Raw genomic sequence first — 17,466 nt, 5'->3', positions numbered from 1 at the left:
CAGTGGTTTTCCTGCCTAAAGGAAAGATGACTGTTAATAAGTCAAACCAAACATATGGTGTCAGCAATGATGCATGCAAAAAATTCAATTCATTCAATTATTAGATCTATCCAAAAGTATACAGGTTAAAAATTAATAATTTACTCTTATAAAATATAGAATGAGCACCTTCTAAATGCAATATGTAACAACCCAGGAGATGTAAAAACTCGTATGCTGTTTATCATGCATTAGGAAACAGCAGAATAACAAGGCTAGAAAATAGGATTTGCAGTTAGACAAATCTCGTCTGTCCCAGCATGACCTCTTACTATTGGTAAGACTTTTGAAAAGTTTTATGTGCTTGTTAGCTAGTTTATCTGTTTTCTGGCCTGTTTATAGTCCTCTCATCTCTGTAATAGGGTTCATAACAGGGTCCATCAGATAAGCTCATTATGACTGTAAATAAAATAATGCATATGAATGCAGAGAACTATGTTTGACACTCAATAATTGGTGGCTATTTATAGCGTGTTATAGGGCAAATGGTCCTTCCAAAAATAATTGAAATCAATATGTTTCCATCACTCTTCTTAAAAGAGCAGCTTTATGCAAGGCTGATAAACTAATTTAAAATGATATTTCAATAAAAGTGATAACAAAGATTAAATAATACATCAGAATAACACAAACTACAAAAAGTAGAGACTCTTAAACCAAGTTTACTTCAATATGTTAATGCTGTAGTAAAAATATTTATTGAAAGGCAAATTAGAGTATTTCAAGATTATACCTGCCATCTTTTTTTTCATAAAGCATATTCTTTGCATCTAACTGCCAGTGCCATTGTCAAAACTTATTTTTAAAACTGTTGTATATTTCTTATTAAACTATGTGCTTAATTTTAAAGTATTGTGTTGCCATCATATAGTGCATAAAAATGTATAATTGCTGATTCATTGTAACTATTATTTATTTTTAAATGCAAGTGTAAGAATACTTTCTGATTCAACAAATTTGTTATCAAACTGTTTTCTTATTCTTTTTTCTGATGTCGCATAAAAACTGTCCCAGTTTGAGTCATAACTGCCAGTAGATGACCAGTCACAAGTGAAGCACTTCTCATTTGCCAGTCTTTGCTTATATTAAAAACAACTTAAAAATGCTTAGTTTTAGTACGTAATCTCTGGTTACTAAAATGTTTATAAAGTTTATTTTTACCAAAGAGATGCAACCCATTATGACAAACGGTTGCATAATAAACTTTGTTTTATAACATTAAAAAAAAAAAAGTAGAGATTCAGAGCAAAAAGTAATCAAAGATTTGAAACTATTAGCTATCCTTTTCTTAAATTTTCTACCTCTTGCTTCCAAAAGCCTGCCCTTGCTATGTTCGCCTCCTTCGTGGTGCTTTCTTCTTCTCTACCTCTTTGCTGACTCTAATTTCATTAAGTAATGCAGAAAATAACTCACGGCAGGATTTACTAAACATCATAAAGGAAATCTGGATAGGTAGAAAATAACTAACACAAAGCTTAATTGGAGAAGTGCTACAAACAACGGAAAGAAAAGTTGCATGGGATTCAAGGGAGGAAGAAGTTACTACTGACAGAGAAAACTAGGAAAGTCTCTGTAGAGGAGTTGCCCTTTCAGATGGGTGTTAGACATCAGGTAGGATTTGGATGTGCCCACAAAGGGAAGGACACATGAACCAGCAGGAAGAGCAGGAGCAAAGGATCAGAGGCAATAAGCATGGAAATGAATGAGGAACAGCAAAGAGTGAAATGGTTGAAATTTAGACTTCATCATGGAGGCGGGGAAAAAATGGTATGAGAAACGCTATTTGAAGCCAAACTGTGATGACTTTGGGTGTTCCCAGGGCTATGCCATCATCTCCTCTTCTCCACTGCATGAACTTCCACAGGGCTGGGTATCTTCCCAGTGTGATTATCTTTATACCTCGGTGCTGAAGACATCACAAAAACACCTAGTGCTGAGAAAATACGTTTTTAATTATTCAAGCTTTCTTGGTAATAAGCCAGGGAATCTTGCGTTCTGGTTCTATTTCTACCCTTAAGAAGCTCTTTGGGCCTGAGAAATTAACATCAGTTTTCCCTTCCAGATCAAGCTTGCTCAATGACCTGGTTGGTTGGTTGATGTGGTTTTGATGAGTACTCAGGGTTTTAACTCTGTAATATTACCTTTCAAGAAGTTACTACTTTATATAATGTACTTTAAAATAATCAAAAAGATACAGTTTTGCCATTTGACATCCAAATGAATGATATTTCACTTCAAATTATGGAGACTGTATTTAAGGACAGTCCCAGTTTTTATTGTTGGGAAAAAGAAAATAGAATGTCTCTTCAAGAAAAATGGTTGCCATATCTCTCAATTCCAAAATATACTTTTTATATATTAATGTTTATAAAGTGATGAAATCTTTCAATCATGAACAGAAGTCTATTTTTTATTGAAGACATGTTTAGATAAATGATATATCTTAAGAATTAAGGCACTGATGCAATGATTAACTGAAAAACTTTTTATTGAACAAATACTCCTTGAGTCCCTACCACATGTCTAAATACTATGTTAGGACCCAGGGATACACTTTGGAGGAAAAAGACATTCCAGTGCAGTAGTAGAAGATTTCTATCTGGAGTAATCATGGAACTTTATGGGAGCAGAAAAAGTGCCTCCCTGAGTCTCATGGTTTCAGGAAACATTCAGGAGCAGATGATATTGATACAGTGAAAAGGACCCACAGGTGTTATTTATGTTAAGAGGAATGTGCTTTTAGCCAGACACAACCATGTGAGCCACAGCATCAAGTAGAAGGTACTGGGCTGCAATAAGATACCTGGAATGTAAAAATCATAGACGTATGAGATGAGACTGGAATTAATGGCAAATGAATGACAGTTATGATGGCCCTGACTGTCATGCTAAAAAGTTCAGCCTTTAATTCTAAAAATGATGTGGATCCACTGACGGATGCCAAACGAAAATATCAACTGGAGAACACCATCATGAGGAGTATCACCACTGTCGATTACAAACTGATGGGCAGGGACAGGCATGAGGCAACTGCTGCAATAGTTCTGACGAGTTGTGAATATGTGGCTATTGAAACGAGGAATGAGACATTTATTTTATAAGGTAGAAAAGACAGAATTTCATTCGTACATGAGAGTGGGCAGTGAAAGGAATGAGAATAGTAGAAGTTAAAACCTGAGTTATTTTCAAAGAGTAATTTAAGATCACGTAACTTCTTATTCAAATTCCCAGTTAAAAAAAAATGAGTAAAACTCAATTATTAAGAACCCCAGGATACAGTCTCAGACCTGACCTTGCCAAGTTGAAGGGTATCAGTCTACTTCATTATCCTAGAAGACAACGATCTTCCCTTGCTGGAATAAACCTGATTCCCACCCCAGGAGCAACAGGTCCACTGTATCCTTTCGGGAATATACATCCCAGAATCTAAGAAAGTAAAATAAATAAAAAAGGCTTCTCAGTGGTTTGAAAGCTTTGAAGGAGTCTCCAAAGTGAATCATCAGAAGAGAGAGAGGAAGGATTCTAAGCGTAACTCAAAGCATCTATTCTTAAAAATTTACCAGGTGAAGCCGGGCGCGGTGGCTCATGCCTGTAATCCCAGCTCTTTGGGAGGCCGAGGCGGGTGGATCACGAGGTCAAGAGATCAAGACCATCCTGGTCAACATGGTGAAATCCTGTCTCCACTAAAAATACAAAAAATTAACTGGGCATGGTGGCGTGTGCCTGTAATCCCAGCTACTCGGGAGGCTGAGGCAGGAGAATTGCTTGAACCCAGGAGGCGGAGGTTGCAGTGAGCCGAGATCGCGCCATTGCACTCCAGCCTGGGTAACAAGAGCGAAACTCCGTCTCAAAAAAAAAAAAAAAAAAAAAATTGCCAGGTGAGTGATGACTTTAGAATGAACCTCAATGACCGCTCAACACCGAACCCCTTCTTCTAAGCAACAATTATGTACCAAGTGTCATGTTCTACTTACCTTTGGCCCAGCTTCCTCATCTAAGACACTAGAAATAAGAGGACCTATTTGTTAGCATTACTGTGGTATTTAAATTACAAATATTGCTTTGATAAATAGATAAATGTAAGGAATTTTCACTATCACTACTCTTAACATCCAATTTGGCATCTAAAACCTTTCCTATTTTGTCTGCTGCCTCCCTCTCATCACCCTCTTCCTCACACATTGTACTCTTTAGCTAGGTCAGATTACTTGAAGCCCACATGGTATCTTCTTATCTCCATGTTATGGCTAGGGTAAGTCCTCTGGTTGACTTTCTTTTAGCACCTGACATTTTCCCATCAGATCACTTAATCACACTAAATAATTATCTCCATGATTATTTTGAAATAAATATCTTTATGCCACACCAGACTTCGAAAGTCCATAAGAGCAAAGATCAACCCATTTTGATCACCCCTAAATCTCTCTGCTTATCACGTGCATTAATACATTTTCTCAGGTAAGATCTTATACTTCTCGGATCCTCAAGTTTTAAAACTGCAATTTAAGTAAAATGCAGTAAAATAAACAAAAATATCAAGTAACACTTGAGCCCTTAATGACAGTTTCTATGTTCCCCTATTGTGGAGAATAGGAGAGACATCTGGTTTCCTTTTAACTTCACTAGGCCTCAAGGACTCCAATCACTTCTTACTTTCAAGGACTTCACAAACCCCTTCCTCAATTTCTCTATGACTTGGATCTACCTTATTTCTACTTTTCTAATTATCAGTCCCCCAATACCTTATGCTCATCCCTCCATTGTTCTCATCACAGTGTTAGAATCTATAGGCAGTGGAAAAGATAGATGTTCTGGAAAGATACGCTTGGCTTTGATACACCTGAGAACTGGCGGAGGCAAAGAACAGAGCCAGCTAAAAGGCTATAATACCAGAGCAGCCATGTAAAAATGTGCTCTCTCTGGTCTGTAGAAGTGGGAAAAGAGAGGCATATTTACTATCTGACTTGGAGACTGGTGACATATGAGGGCCAAAAGAGAAAAGATGGCAGAGGTTTCAAGTATAACTAACTGGGGGTAAGGTATTTTGGTTAATACAAACTAGAATGTCCAGTGAATGTGGAAAAATGCCTAAGTTAGAAATACAAATAGTATAATTTACTATTTATTATTAAGTGGGGCAAATGTGGATACATTGTATTTCTTTTTTGTTGTTTTTCTGTTTTATCTTCCAGCTTTGCTACATGGAGCACATATCACTTTATGAGTAGAAAAAACAATTCTGTTTTCAAGTAAATTTTGTTATGGATATGTTCACCTGCAGTGTAGTGAGACACTGTACAGGAGATGTTCAGCAGGAAGATGGAATTGTAAGCCTGAAGCTTATGAATAGTCAAGGGTATAGGCATCGTTTCAAAGTCATTCTGCATAAAGGTTAAAGCCCTGGGAATGCATGAGATCCTCAAGGGAAGGAGCCTGAATCAGAAGGCTGGAGGATGAAATTGTGTCTCAAGCTGTGCAGTGCTGACACAGTCACAGGGAATGACTGGTGCTACATAAGAGCGCAGGAAAGATCACACGAGCCCTGAGACTTTGTCCAACCTCAGATTTAGTCCCAAGAGAGTCGGAGGATGTGGTGTGGACAAGATCTCTGCACCATGAGAGTGTTTTGAAGTTAAGTCTGTCAATGCTCTTTACCTACTGTTACAGTGATTTGTTTTTGTGTCATCATACTGATGAAACTGGGATCAAGAATCAAGCCTTATTACTATCCTTCTTTGGCTTCCCCTCACCTAAGTACTTTCACATACCAGGCACTCTTTGTATATGTACATATATTTGCTGAAGAGAGCAATCACACATATAGAGCCACTTCTTCCCTCCCACTCTCAGACGCGTTAGCTTTCCTTGGTCAGGCTGACACTTGCTTTTCTATTGGACCAGTCCTCTAAAACCCAGAAGACACGACATGTTCTGCCTTGAGGTGCCTTCTCCACATATCCCTCATACCACTTTGAAAGTTCACCATTTTTGCTCAATGTACACATTAGTTATCCGTAAGCATATAACATGTTATTTTACTTGGCATTTAGAAAATCTGTAATTAGCTAGGCTAGACGCAAGGCAATAAACTGCCCAGTGGAGCATGGCTCAGAGTCAACATGCATTTTGGGGGACTTTTGTTTGACACGCTCATAGCCAAGTTTAGCTCTTTCTACATTCCTAGACCTATTATCTTGACATTTAAGAGTTGTCTTGTAAAACTTCTTGGAGAAATAGTCTTTTAGAAATAGGTACTGAAGAGATAGTCAAGTGCAAACCCTATCTTTGGCTGAATTTCACAACCTGAAAACACTTTACAAACTCTACAACAACACACCACTGTGACCCAAGTAAGTGTCAGGGTTGCTGTTGTGAAGTTAGTTACCCAAGGACTCCAGACATGGGGCCTGGGCTGCCTTCATCCTGTTACTTTGTCTGTGGGACAGTTAATGTATTCCTGTGCTGTCTTGTCACATGGCTTAGGTGGGGAAAGTTAGTATAGATGTGCCTTGAGTGGAAGTATTTTTCTTACAGGGTAGATCTTATTTGAAGTATTTAGAAGCATTTGTTACTTAGCAGAGCTCTTCAGTGAAACTTTTACATGGTAAAGAAACACTCTCTAAATTGTCTGCCAACTTAAATAATTTTCTACTATAGCAATATAAAACTAGAGTTGGCTTTTCTAATTACCAACAGACTGGGTTATCTCACTCATATCAGTAAGCTGAAGCTGAACAGACCGACTGTTCCTGTTCTCCTCTGCCACTTATGATCTCAGATAAGTCTCTTACCTCCATCATTTTTTATCTTTTTTTAATAAAAAGTGGGTTTAGCACCAACTGCTTGTGTACACCCTTAGCAATGCTGGGAAGATCAAGTGGGAAAATGTATGTGAAAATAGTCTGTAATAATAACAATCACAACAACAAGAATAATAACTAACACTCATTCAGCATTTCTTTTGTGTCAGGCACAGCTTTGTATAAATTCATTTAATTCTTCTAAAAATTCTGAGATACAGATATTGTTATTATCCTTATTTTACAAACAGAAAAATCAAGGCACAGAGGCTAAGTAACTCACACAAGTCACAAAGCTAGTAAGTAAAGAAGCTGGAATAAATGACCATGTGCTACCTATACTCTGAGCATAGTGATAATATAATATTTTGCTTTCGGAGACCACAAAAGAGTTTCTAAATATCATAGGAAAATTAAATAATCATTTTATAGATGAAGCAGTTGAGGTTCAGCAAGGTTTCATACTTTGCCCAATTATATTTTCAGAATACCTAAAATTTAGAATACATTTAAGTTATGTCTGAAGTATTCTGTTTTTAAATTGAGGGAAGTAGAGCAAATCTGTTGAAAATAGATTCAATGGTCAGTTTTAAATTCTAATGGCCTAACCAGTTACTATACTGGGAAATTACAGATTAAATATGCCTGGACATTTATAAGAATAAGGATTTAAGAAAATGAGCAACTATCCCTATAAATGTCCCAATGCCTGCATCAGAGTCCCAAAGCACAGCAAGAGTTCTAGACAAAATAGTAGAGTTTTTTTTTGAAAATGTGTATGAGCAATTATAGTCGCTGGATTTGGAGGGTAATAAAAAAGTCGAGTCTCAAAGGTGAACTTTTTGTTTTCCTTTTCCCTAATTGACCTATTAATTAAAAAAAAAAAACCTTATACATTCACATCCTAATCAAGATCAAATTTTCAGAAATAGGTTTTTATTCATTTCTTTTTTTTCTGTACACACAGTGATACTTACTAATATCAGAAATCCAGTTAGAAATAGAAAGCAGAAGGCAAGGTTAACCCACCTACTAATGAAACAACACCTTTAAAAAGGAAGAAGGCAAAATCCCTGTGGGCCAGCCTGTGTGCCAGGCAGTCACAGGCCAGCAAGTACAAACAACATAGCTTGATTCTGAGTCAAACAGAACTGGGTCAAATCTGGCTCTTCTATTAGCTGGGTGGCCTCAGGCAAATTACTTCATTTCTCTGACTCTATCAAGAGCCTCTGAACACACAGAGGACCCAGCTGACCCTCTGGGGTGAAATCACTGGAATCCAGGCCAACTGCTATCCCCATGGGGTTTCGTGGGATTTATCGCCTTGTTTCAAGGTCTATTTCACAAGACCCTGGACTTGTTGGAGTCTTTCAAGACCATACTGGTCAACCTACATGGCTACAAGAGATATATCATGGGAATGTAGTGGATAAATAGGGCTCTACTGGCACTGAACCAAATGAACATCCAGAGTCTAGCTGAGCCAATATTCCCTAATAAAAGGTATATATGATATCCTATCAGAACAGCACAGGTTCTCTCTATCTCATTGAACACCCACAACCTTCTCAAAGCTGGCCCACTAACCTCCACTACCTGTTCTCTCCAGACACACACCGGAGTTGAACACTAGGGAGAGAGAGATGCATTCTTATCTGTGGACAGACAGGCTGTGATTTGAAGGTATTATAAGGTACACCTGGCTGACTGGAGTCTGAGTGGGTAGTTGAGGCTGGATTTCACATGAACTCATAACCCACAGGGCTCCCTATGAAGCTTATACCACGAAAAGTAGAGCGCACGCATGCTCCAACCACTTCCCACAGTGGCCTGGCTTCCACCCAATTCACTGTGCCTGTTGTCCCATCTCTAATTCAGCTGATAGGGCTTTGGGGCTTGAGGCTGCTAAAGACAGGTTACCACTAAGCATTAGACCTCTGGGAAATACAAGCTCCTCTACTGAGATGTTGAGCATACCACCACCACCACAGTATCTCTAGAATGAATGTTCCAAAACTCCAGATTTCTTATTTATACAGACTTCTGTTACTATAGCCCCCACAGCAACTTCAGTCTACAAACACGGCTACCAAAGCGCTTTCAAGCTTGAGAGTTAAACTGTTCCTGACAGTATGCTGTAAAATAGCAAAGCTGAAAATGGTGATCACCTGGGGACAAAACATATATGCCATACTGGGATCATTATTAGGAATTAATAATCACTTGCATATCATATCCTTCTTGCCTAGCATTTATACAGGCTCAAAAACTGGTAACTAGTGTAATAGTAATCCTTGCAGATTTCTTAGGAATAGGCATGATCACCTTCAGCTAACACTGTCGGTTGTTTATCCGTCATTTATTGAGAGAAGGCATTCTCCCTGTTTACAAGTAAGGAAACTAAAGCAAGGAGGTTAGACAACTTACCTAAGATCGCCTGCTACATATGGAGTAAAATAAGGATCCAGATGGAAGCAGTTCAACTCTGGAATTTGGGCAATTAATCCACTACACCCTTCCATCTCCTCTGTTTATGTGAGGAGACATAATCCACAGACATAGAACTTGTCTGCTCTCATACTGTTGCTTGGATTATACATAAAAGTCCAAAGCTACCTTCCCTTTTAAACAGCAAGCTATTTCTAAATCTGAATCCCAAAGATTTTCATGCAGCCAGAAGAGTTTTCAGACATTATGACACACAGTAACAAAGTACACAGACACAGAGAGAATTTTTTTAAATGAAAAGCCCCATCCAACAGTAGCTGATAACATCTCCTGGTCTCTGATAACCTCCTTGCTACTAGAGCAGCTGAAAATGACTCCAAATGCATGAATCTGCTCCTCTGTTTACTTGCCAAAAGAATAAGGCTTATGATTAAAAAGGCATGACAGTCCCCACACCACAAATGCCCTTTCAAAAACTGTCCACATTTGTTCTGGCTTCAAGCCATGATAAAGTGTTTCCAATTAGATGTATCAGCTAAAATGATCCCATTTTCTGAAACAGAAATGGGTAGTTTGGGTCCAGTACTTTATTAAAGCGTGGTTCCTGGTGTCACAGACCATGAAACAGACATGAAATAAGACTTTGAAGTTGTTCCCACAGAGAATCCCAGATCTTTAAACTTCTGAGCAAGAAGATCCCTGACCCTTGCCCAACTCCTTTCCACTTAATAGTGATGCAACTGAGCTGAAGAGACTTGTCCAAAGCCACTGAGCAGGTTAGATAGTGGCAGGACTAAAATCTATAATGAGGAGTTGGTCATGCCCAGATTGCAAACAGCCTAGTCCAAAGATTCACACTTAACTTCTGGTACAAACCTGTGGAGTCAGATTCCAATTTTGAATATTGTAAAAACAAACAAAAAAACTCGTTTTCCAGGTCTCTCAATGAAAACTTTAGGGCCAAATCAAGAAATCATAAAGCTACCATAGGCCCTTACATAAAAATGGTTTTAAAATATATGCACAACCTCGTTTCGATAGAAGACAGAGAGCCAGAGAGACAGAAATACAGAAAGAGAAGTAGAAAGAATACTTTGCCCCTGATATAGACACACAAAAGTACTTGGCTTCTTGAAAAGGGGTGGGGTGGGGGGGAACCTCTCAAACTCCTTTGTCTTAAGGGTAGAGAGAAAGGTGACAAAATTTGGAGCAAAGTGAGAGACTGAAGACAAGAATGGTCCAACTCCAGCTATCCTGGAACTATCCCCGTTTCCGCTGTGAACCAGCCTAGGGGCTTCCCCGCCGTCGGTCCCTGCACGGAAGGGCATGCGTGACACTGGGCTGCGTCATTGGCAGAAATGCCCGCACCCAGAAAATGAGCTGGAGTGGAGAACAAAATGCAATTGCGGACAATGTCCCTCTGGTTCCCGTGGGGAGGCCTGCTCTGGGGGGAGAGATCCCAGGAGAATGTGCGGAAGGAGCTAAAGCAATTAGCTCCAAAGCGCCAGGGAATGCACTTGAAGTTTCAGCTAGGGCGAGAAACGTTTTTCTTTTCTTTGAAACCAAGTTTCCAACCCACCAGGAAAAATTCCCTGGCGACCCGTTGACTTCGATCTCACGCTTGGCCACAAGCCGCTGTCTCGAGACTGGAAACCGGCCTCGAGGCGCTCTGGCCCCCGACCCCCCCCCCTCCAACAGCGCTCACCTGCGATATCCCACAGCTGCAGGCGGACCACGGTCTCCGGGTCCCAGTGGAGCACCTTCAGCGCGAAGTCCACGCCGATGGTGGCCCGGTAGTGCGAGGAGAAGTTCTGGTGCACGTAGCGCTTGATGATGCTGGTCTTCCCCACGCCCAGGTCGCCGATCACCAGCAACTTGTACAGGTGCTCCTTGTGCGGGGCCTGCATCCTGGCGGCCCGCCGTGCCGAGCCTGCCCGGGGAAGCGCAGCCCGGGTGCGGCGCACGAGAGAGACTCGGGGAGCGCGAGCGTGGGTGCAAAGGAGAGGCGGCGGCGGCCGAGGGCGGAACTCCTCCCCTAGGGGTTAATCCTCCTTCCTACTCCGCGGCCTCGGAGAGGGGAGGAGACAGGAGCCAGGCCCGGGACTGGCAGCTACAAGGGGCTCGCGTGTGGTTGCCTGTTGCAGCACTTACTTGTCCAGCACTTCAGAGTTTCCGAAGAGCTGTTTTCGCCTGTGATCCGGGTCACAAACTTGTGAGGTGTGGATCTTATTTTCCACGTTTTGCTTGCAGAGAAAACTGACGGTGAAAAAGGACTCTGCGGGAGATGGCCGGCGAAAAGCCCCGCTGAACCCAACTGTAAAGTCACAGGGCTCCCAACCACCCCACACTGTAGAGAGAAAATGCAGTATCAGGAAGCCCAAGACTGGCTGGGCTTGGTTCCTGCGTGCCCTGGTTTTTAAGTCGAGGGACCATAAGTAAGTCATTTGAGCTCCCCCAGCCTGTGCTTTCTCAATGAATGGCAATGCTGACCTCTCAGCAGCTTGGAGGTGTGATCACTGAGCACTTTCACACGCTTCCAACTGGTAATCAGTTAACAAGGAGGACGATTGGGCTGAAAAGGCCAAAGGCACTCGTGACTTTCAGCCTCTTCTCATACCCTAAAAACTCAGCTGCACAGAGACGATTTTAACAATCCATCAGATTATTACAAATAATAATGGCAAACATTTATTGAGCACTTGCTATATGCTAGAGGGTTTAAAAATGATGTCTTTTAATCATCCCAGCTGTCTTAATAATAGATACCATTTTTTCCTCCTGTTTTACAAATGACGACGCTAAGGGCTAGACATTTTAAATGATGTACCCACAGTCAAATGGTTAGGAAAAAAAACAAATTCAAACTTGGTCTTTAGGTTGCCAAAGTTTTTTGTTTGTTTGTTTTGTTTTGTTTTTCTTTCCATTCATTTGATCAATACACGCTGAGTACCTACCATGCACCATGCACAGTTCCATGTACTTGGGATGATACAGAAATTGGAATGCAGACGATGACTACTGGCTTCAAAACAATTTACTTTCTCGTGGGTGGAGACAGACAAGACAAACAAATTAAGTACGATTTGTAATATATTAGTTGGTAATAAAATAAGGCAGAAAAGGGGATGTGAAGAGATTGTATGGCGTTTAGCTTTCAGATAGGGTGCCAGGGAAGGTCTCAGTAAGAAGACAATTTAGGAAAGACTAAAGAAAATAAGAAATTAGACATTCAGGCATAGTGGGTGAGCAGTTTATACCAAAAGGAGCTATTTTATGCCTGAATGTGCTGTGAATGGAGCTTGGTCCACATTCTATCATTTCATTTTCTCAATTGCTTTATGAAGTGGATTATTTTCTTCAATTTATAAATAAGGAAGCCAAGATTAAGAGCAGTTTTCTCAAGGGCACACGTAACTAGTACATGCTATAACTGAGACTTAAACACAGGCCTGTGTGAAAGGAAGAAGGGAGGTTTGACAAAGCCATTGTCTTTCTGCTTTCCTCCTCTCACCTGACACACCCTAAACTTTAGCCTCCACACGCCCCAAACAAGCAGAGGGATGCCCTAGGTGTGTGACTGGGATAAGTCACATAACCTCTCTGAGCCTTGATTTCTACATCAACAAAAGGAGAGTGATAATACCTGGTTTATAAAGTTGTTGATGGGCCGGGAGTGGTGGTTCACGCCTGTAATCTGAGCACTTTGGGAGGCCAAGGCTGACAGATCACTTGAGGTCAGGAGTTCGATACCAGCCTGGCCAACATGATGAAACCCCATCTCTACTAAGAACACAAAAATTAGCCAGGCGTGGTTGTGGGCCCCTATAATCCCAGCTACTTGGGATTCTGAGGCAGGAGAATCACTTGAACCCAGGAGGCAGAGGTTGCAGTGAGCCAAAATCACACCATTGTACTCCAGCCTGGTCAACAGAGCACGACTCTATCTCAAAAAATAAATAAATAAATAAATAAATAAATAAATAAATAAATAAAAATAAAGTTCATTGATAAAACGTCGGGTCCATAGTAGGTGGTAAATAAATAGTAGCTATTAATATGAACTGATGGATGAGCTTTAAATTCTCTCCACAGGCACTGTCCTGTGCAGCTTTATCTTTCCTCAGAGAGTAACTCGGAAGCTTTACTCAGAATGAACACTAAGTGATGGTGTGTAGAATTGCATTCGTTTGTGTTTTATTGAAATGCTTAGCTAGGTAGGCCTCATTTACTGGTTTCCACCCACACAGGGACACATCAAGCAGGTTATATCTAACAAGTGAGACAAATATTCTACCTGCTTAAAGCATTAGCCAACACTGTCACCTCACTTCCTTGGAAGGAATTCAGGAGCCCAAGATACTTAAGCCATTCTAAATGCCTGCAGAATTAGGGAGGATGACAACATGAGGCCTTTGCCAGCTCTAAAATCCTAGGTCTGTACATCTGAGAGACAGGTTTTGTCTGGACAATGAGCTGCTGGGGTAGAACAAGGTAGGAGTTTGAGACATGCTGTGGGCCAGCCCTCGGTGTTAAAACCAGCCCAACTTTCTCAACGGCCCAGACTGTTTTCCCAGGCCTGGTCCAGGCAGAGTCATCCTCACCCTTACCTGGTGTCCTCTTTTGATCAAGAGTGTATTGGAACATCAGACATTTAGATTATGACAAAGAACAGGCAGGGCAAAGTTCAGGATTTCTGGGTCCTGAAGCTGATAAAATTGGAGGAAGGAGATCTTTAATCAAAAGAATACAAATACGAAACCAAAAAGTACATTATTAGGTCTAGGGCCTTAGAAGGGGTCCTGAAGCTTCAGTTTTATTGCCTCCCTAGGGGTGGGAGATCCCTATGTCAGGGACAGCAGCCAACCCTGATGAGCAAGCTCCCTGGCCAGGCAGGAAGTATGTACAGTGTTTCCAGCAGTACTCATTTAGGTCTCATGATCATTCTTCACGGTGGGAAGAAATTATTCTCGGTTTATATTTTTAAGACTTTTAGACTAAAGCAGCTTGGTAAGCACCCCAGTCTAGCAGTTCAGTAAAATCTTTGTAAAAGAAGCCTAGGTCTCTGAATCTGAAACTCCCCTGGGTAAAATGAGGGAGTTGGGTTGCAAGATCTCTGGAAAGTCCTTTGGACTCTAAAATTTCAGAATTCTGAGTCTTCTAGACACCATCTGGTAGGAGTGACACCCTAGCCAATTCTAGTCACCCCACAATAGCACCATTGCCCAACAGGTGAGGTTTTCTCTCCTCTTTTTAGGTTTAGAAGAAAGGCTGTCTCAAAGCAAACATGAATGCCATAATTCTTCTCTGGTTTCATGGCACTATTCTTTCCTCTGCTGCTGCACATTTTCCCACAAGACAAAGGCAATCCAAGCTCATTTTTTTGGGGGGGGGCGGAGAGTAAACCTTCCTGTGCTCCCCTGCCTGCTTTGAACTTATTTTCTACTATCAGAACCAGGCTGCAAACAGGGAGCCTGGGAAAAACCATAAACTGGATCAGGCCAGACATTGAATAGATGGAAAGGATATTATCAAGTAGGTAGACCATTCTTGTCTCCTCTTTCATTCAACCCCATCTCCTGCAATTATGATGCTTGTTAAGAACCAGTCTTTCCCAACCTCAACATATACCTGCTCAGATGCCCTAGGATCAGGAAGATCTCAGCTTTTTCCTGACATAATTTCCAAAAGAGCCAGTGCTTCCTCCCTCTGGAGAGAACAGCTGTGTCATTCTTTCCTGTCCCAGCAATCACATGGCACCACGGAAACCTGTTCTCCACAGTAACTCTAAAGCATCTCTGGTGATGTTTTAAAAAGCTTACTACCCTCAAATTGCTAAACCACAGCACATCTTCTCACTAGCGTCAGGAAGGGAGATAACTCCAGTTTGTAAAGGGTGTGTGAGACCACAAAGTGTTCAGAATTCAAGCCTAGAACAATATTCCAGAAGGCACAGCATTAGGTTTCTCTGAGTCTCCATTCCCTTTCTGTCCAATGTGAATACCTATTCTTATATTTATGAAATGGAAAAACTAATTACAATGATTGCAAATTGCTTTGCAAATTTAAACTTGAAGGGACAAATCCTCATGTTTCTCTCCTAGGGCTGCTGTATTTGGTGAGTCCCTGTGAAGTTATATTATTTGCTTTTGCCATTAAGAGAGCCATGGGGAGTTATTCATTAGCTTATGCATGCTTTTAATTATTGCTCTAAATGACTACAAGATGAGGTCCCAAGGGCTTCTGCTACAGAAAAGGTATTCTAATATTTCTTAGATTAATACAAGAAATATATCTTAAAACAGATGAACTTTATTCTGCAAAAGGCCTGGAAGAAATGACCATACATTTTATCATCCAAACTATGATTCTTGAGAATGAAAGGGGGCACTATGAGTAATTACACCAAGCAAAGGTAACAAGACAGGGCTTTCCTAAATAATATTCATTCCCAAAGAAGAGAGAGAGAAGTTGGAGCTCTCAAATCAGATCTACAGCTACAGGGGCTTTGGAAAAATTCTCCTAAACCAAAATTTCAATTAATATGTCTGCCAAGTTGAAGTTGCAGCTTATTTGTCTCTTGGCTTCGAAAAGTTCTCTCTTTACCCACTAGGCTTGTCTGAAACCTGTGCTAACTTGCAATTGGAGTCATCTAGTATTGATTCAGGATTGCAGCAGGGATCCGGAAGTAGGAAGCAACTTTTGGGTTATTTAGAAAGAGGCCAAGAGGGATTCTGTATGGGATGTGCTTGAAATAAATACTCCAGTCTATGAGAAATTTGTTGCAAGATTTTTTTTTCCAGAAAGAAAGACTACAATAGGATATTTATGGGTTATCATGAGAAACTGATTGTAATTATATTTTTAACCCACCTGTAGTATGAATTAAGAAAACTAAATTATGCCCTAAACCATTTCAGCAGTATATTTATCACCAACTAAAATTATGTGTCTTAGCTGCACCAAACAGGCATGGCTGAATTAAGTCTTGTTTTTCTACTAACCCACCTAACATGGACGAGTGGAAATAAGCTACGGAATGGCCAAAAGGCAAGCATCTGAGAACACGGAGGAAAATGATTCTGTATGTACTAGAATTTCAACTTCCTTGTACTGGGAGCCTACAACAAGGTAAGCCCTTTATCTTGTTAAGTTTATTTGATCTTTACAAGTACTCTGTAGCAAGTTTCTTCACTTTATAATGAGGGAAATAGGGTTCAAAAATTTAAATATTTTTTCCAAAGTCACAGATATGAAGTGACAGAATGAGAATCATAACCCCTAATTCCTAAATCTGTGCTTTTTTGACTATACTACATTCCCTTAGCATGTCATAAATTACAGGTCCAGACTTCTACGGTAGCTTTGTTTCTGCTATGCTACTAAATATTCAGGCCATAAAGAAAAGAGATAGATTCTATTTCTGTTTCATAAAGTTCTAAATATGTACGGAAACAGCAAATATAAGAAGAAAAGAAAAATCTATGATTCGAAGATAAAAGGATATATCCCATAATCTCTCATCATCTCAGGCAAACAAGTAAAAGTGGCATGCTGTCCATTTGTGGGAGGGATCTGACCCACTGCACATAGAGAGCATCTACCAAGGAGTCTGCTCCTGCTGCTCTTGGAGAAGGCACTAGGATAGTACTGAGGCTCTCCAGGGAACAAACCCCTAGTCCATAACAGGTGAGAACACAGGGACTTGTAAGCTGTAGCTGAGACGGTTAACACAAGAAAATTACTGACAGACTACCACAGCATCAACAAAGAAATATTTGTGTACCAAGAACTGTAACAGACATTTTTGAAGATCAGGGTCAGAAGAAGGGTCTCACATTTATATCAGAGTATATAAGATATAAGCCCTTACCATCAAAATGCTTCCATTCTGGTTAAAGCATCAGCATGTATACAAGTGGCCCTCTGCCTTCCACTCTGACCTTCTTCTCAGACGCCTTCCCTGGAAACTTCCCTTCTTTTCTGTCCACCCACTGAAGTTTGCTATTCCTCATCCTTGGGATTATGACTTTGCCTGCTTGAGCTCATCCACTCCTGTGACAATATAGCAAATGAGGTTATGGAATTTGGCAATCTGGAATCAGGCAGACTTACCTGATTTCATATGCAGGTTCTACCACTACCCAGTCACAAGAACTTCGTAAAGTAGTTTAATTTCTGC

The 17,466-nt window shown here is 40.5% G+C and overlaps 1 protein-coding gene across 2 annotated transcripts in view; it reads right to left on the bottom strand.

Moving 5' to 3' along the window:
* RAB38 (RAB38, member RAS oncogene family) overlaps positions 1-17,149 on the bottom strand; it is a 129,839-nt gene extending 112,690 nt beyond the window's left edge. For both annotated transcript variants that reach the window (XM_074400362.1, XM_003935078.4), the window contains exon 1: positions 10,993-17,149. In XM_074400362.1, coding sequence (XP_074256463.1) covers positions 10,993-11,194 — 202 coding nt within the window. In that variant the 5' untranslated portion in view covers positions 11,195-17,149. The remainder of the gene's footprint in view (positions 1-10,992) is intronic.
* Between the last annotated feature and the right edge of the window lie 317 nt (positions 17,150-17,466).

This window comes from Saimiri boliviensis, chromosome 6 (assembly GCF_048565385.1).
Source record: "Saimiri boliviensis isolate mSaiBol1 chromosome 6, mSaiBol1.pri, whole genome shotgun sequence".
NCBI lineage: Eukaryota > Metazoa > Chordata > Mammalia > Primates > Cebidae > Saimiri > Saimiri boliviensis.
This window is presented reverse-complemented; position numbering and strand designations above follow the sequence as displayed.